Below are 3,140 nucleotides of genomic sequence, written 5' to 3'. Positions count from 1 at the left end.
TCTGTCTGTCCATCCATCCAACGTCTGTCCATCCATCCAACGTCTGTCCATCCATCCAACGTCTGTCCATCCATCCAACGTCTGTCCATCCATCCAACGTCTGTCCATCCATCATCCATCCAACGACTGTCCATCCATCCAACGACCATCCATCCATCATCCATCCAACATCTGTCCATCCATCCAACGTCTGTCCATCCATCATCCATCCAACGTCTGTCCATCCATCCAACGACCATCCATCCATCATCCATCCAACGTCTGTCCATCCATCCAACGACCATCCATCCATCATCCGTCCAACGTCTGTCCATCCATCCAACGACCATCCATCCATCATCCATCCAACGTCCATCCAATGTCTGTCTGTCCATCCATCCAACGTCTTTCCATCCATCCAACGTCTGTCCATCCAGCCAACGTCCATCCATCCATCCAGTTTTCCTATAAACAAATCATAGAAGTATTTATTTGTGAATGGTCCATCTGTCCATCCATCCATCCATCCATCCATCATCCATCCAGTTTTCCTATAAACAAATAGAAGTATTTATTTGTGAATGGGTTTGATTTTTGTTTATTCTATCTCTTGACCAGACTTTAAAATAAATCCACGAGGCTCCGTTCAACAATATTGAGTCCATTGAGACTTATGTTCAGTGAAAAACAAAACAGAAGAATACCAACAGAAACTCGGTCAAAGACTTGAAGGTATTTATCGTCTGAAGGGGAAACAGTGAGGATGTTTTTATTGCTGTTGTTTGGCTCTTTTGTCTGTGGCAAAATATTTCATGACCCAGTGAACAGATTTTAATGTAACTTGCAGAAAGTAATCACTGTTACTGACAATTAATCTTTGGAGTTGATCACATTCAAGATGGCTGCTAAAGCTAACTGACCTCAGATTAAAACCTTGTTATAACAGTTAATTTTACAGATAATGAGCTAAAACTTGGTGTGTTGGTAGCTGAGGCTCTACAGAGCCCAACATTGGATAAAAAAAAGTTATCTCTTGGTCACATGTTATCTTGTGGCCATGGAATAATTATTGCAGTCATTTCCATGTAGAGGCTGTTGATTGTTTACATGGACAAGTTTGAATTAATTTTATTTATTTTAACATAGGAATGAATGACATACTGCAGTCTCTTGTTAGGCATGAAGTAATTCTTAGCATTACATATTGCAGCTAAAGGACTGAAGTTGGATTGGTCCAAAAAGCTTTTTAATTTCATTTCATTTAATTTTTTGTGAAGCTAAACTCACAGGCTGCTCTCTCACGCTGTGGAAGAATCTGACTTATCAGGAACAAAGTGTTTCCTGACATTCACATTGGGCGCTCAGGGACATCTAATAAATACAGTTAGGTTCATTTACAAATGTAGTCTTTTTACCTGTTTACTGAAACATATTCACGTTATAGCTCTATAATGTACATGGACATAAAGTGCAGACTTTCAGCTTTCATTTGAGGGTCTCCACATTAAAACAGGATAAAGTGTTTGGGAGTTTCAGCTCMTTAACATGTGCCTCCCTGTTTTTAAAGGGACCCACTGAATTAAAACTGAAAGTCTGAACTTCAACTGCATCTGAATTGTTTTGGTTAAACTTCACTGAGGTAATGTTTAGAACCAAAATTAGACACATGTTGTCTCTGTCCAAATATATATGGACCAAACTGTACTTTGAAAGATGAACCATTTAGATTTAATAATAATAATAATAATAATAACTTAAACAATGTCTGTATCTCCCACAATTAAACAGCAATTATCTCATGGCCACAAGTTATTTTTCTCATGGCCACGAGATGGTAATGTGTGGGATCGAGATAAAAAAGTCCTATCCACTGTCACACTGTAGAGTGATCCTCAACACAACACAATAAAAAACTTTTACCAAATGTTAGGCCTWCAGTTTAAATCTGTTTGTTGGCTGTGAATTAAAATCTTTGACTCAATGTGTTTGAACTGATTTGTACCTTTTCCAGGAGTCCTCTGACACACAGAGGTCTGACGTCAAAGCAGGAGTGGTAAATGCAGTTTATTTTCACGGTTCTTGGGGTTCACCAACAGTTCTGTTTTTATTCACCGTTATGTTTGTTTCCCACAGAAGACGAATCTAAAGCGTGCCTCCATGTTCAGCCCTGTTCCAGTGAGGAAGAAGCCAGCTGAAGAGAGAGGCAGACAGGCCCTTCAAAATAAAACTACTGGGAAAGATGTTTCCTTCAGACCGTCTCTTCCTTTCCCTTGTAAAACCAGTGTTCGGTGTGTGAGACCTCCGTCCTCTACCACTYTATAAGAAGAAAAAAGTACAAATCTAGTATTTTATTTTTTCAGACATCACACCACTGACATTGATTTAGCTCTAAATCACAGAAACATGAGCCAATCTTAACCAAATTCAGTGTGCATCATCAGGGACACCTGCTTGTTCACATCACCTGTCACCTGCTGCTGAAAGTTGAACAGCAGGAAACCAGGTTTTTGGCTGCTGTGTCAGCAAAATACTGACGATTTTTTAACAAAACTTTCACACAGTAATGTTTGTACAAAGGTAATCATGTCTTATTTACCAGTCATGTGTGCATCATGACAACAGATACACATTCTTGTGCTTTTTGTGATGCTATATCAATCTCTTTAGATTCTCAGAAGCTACACGGGACAACGAGTTCAAGGGGTCCTTGATAAAGACCCCTGCACGCATGTCACCCTACGTAACCTCCAGTACCCCTCTGAAGCAGACTGCAGAACCAGAGAAGTGCCACAGTGTGAGGATTTCAACCTTYTCTACTCAGAAAACTCCAGGTATCTCTACTAATCCTTGCAGGACATTAAAAAAATTACATACTGTAAATAAATATATATAATATAATATTTAATGTTTTTTCCTTCTTTTAAAGGACTGTTTGTTTTCACTGGGAACACCAGCACTCTGGGAACTCCTGGAACACAAAAAAAGATGAACTTTGACCTGAAGGCCAGTTTGTCACGTCCACTCACCTACAAGCCTCACAAAGGTATGACTGCTCTCACTCCCTGTGACTGTAGATGTGTCTCACCCCCTGTGACTGTAGATGTGTCTCACTCCCTGTGACTGTAGATGTGTCTCACTCCCTGTGACTGTAGATGTGTCTC

At 39.9% G+C, this 3,140-nt stretch overlaps 1 protein-coding gene across 1 annotated transcript in view; it reads left to right on the top strand.

The window, feature by feature from the left end:
• Positions 1-698: 698 nt before the first annotated feature.
• Positions 699-3,140, top strand: part of nusap1 (nucleolar and spindle associated protein 1) — a gene marked incomplete at its 5' end in the record, with an annotated part of 7,657 nt that continues 5,215 nt past the window's right edge. Inside the window, 5 exon segments of the mRNA XM_014000254.1 lie at positions 699-711; positions 1,991-2,032; positions 2,113-2,267; positions 2,647-2,810; positions 2,906-3,022. Of these exon segments, the coding sequence (XP_013855708.1) occupies positions 699-711; positions 1,991-2,032; positions 2,113-2,267; positions 2,647-2,810; positions 2,906-3,022 (491 nt within the window).

This window comes from Austrofundulus limnaeus, unplaced genomic scaffold (assembly GCF_001266775.1).
Source record: "Austrofundulus limnaeus strain Quisiro unplaced genomic scaffold, Austrofundulus_limnaeus-1.0 Scaffold2865, whole genome shotgun sequence".
Lineage (NCBI taxonomy): Eukaryota > Metazoa > Chordata > Actinopteri > Cyprinodontiformes > Rivulidae > Austrofundulus > Austrofundulus limnaeus.
Note: the sequence above shows the minus strand (reverse complement) of the source record. Positions and strands in the feature narration are given on the sequence as shown.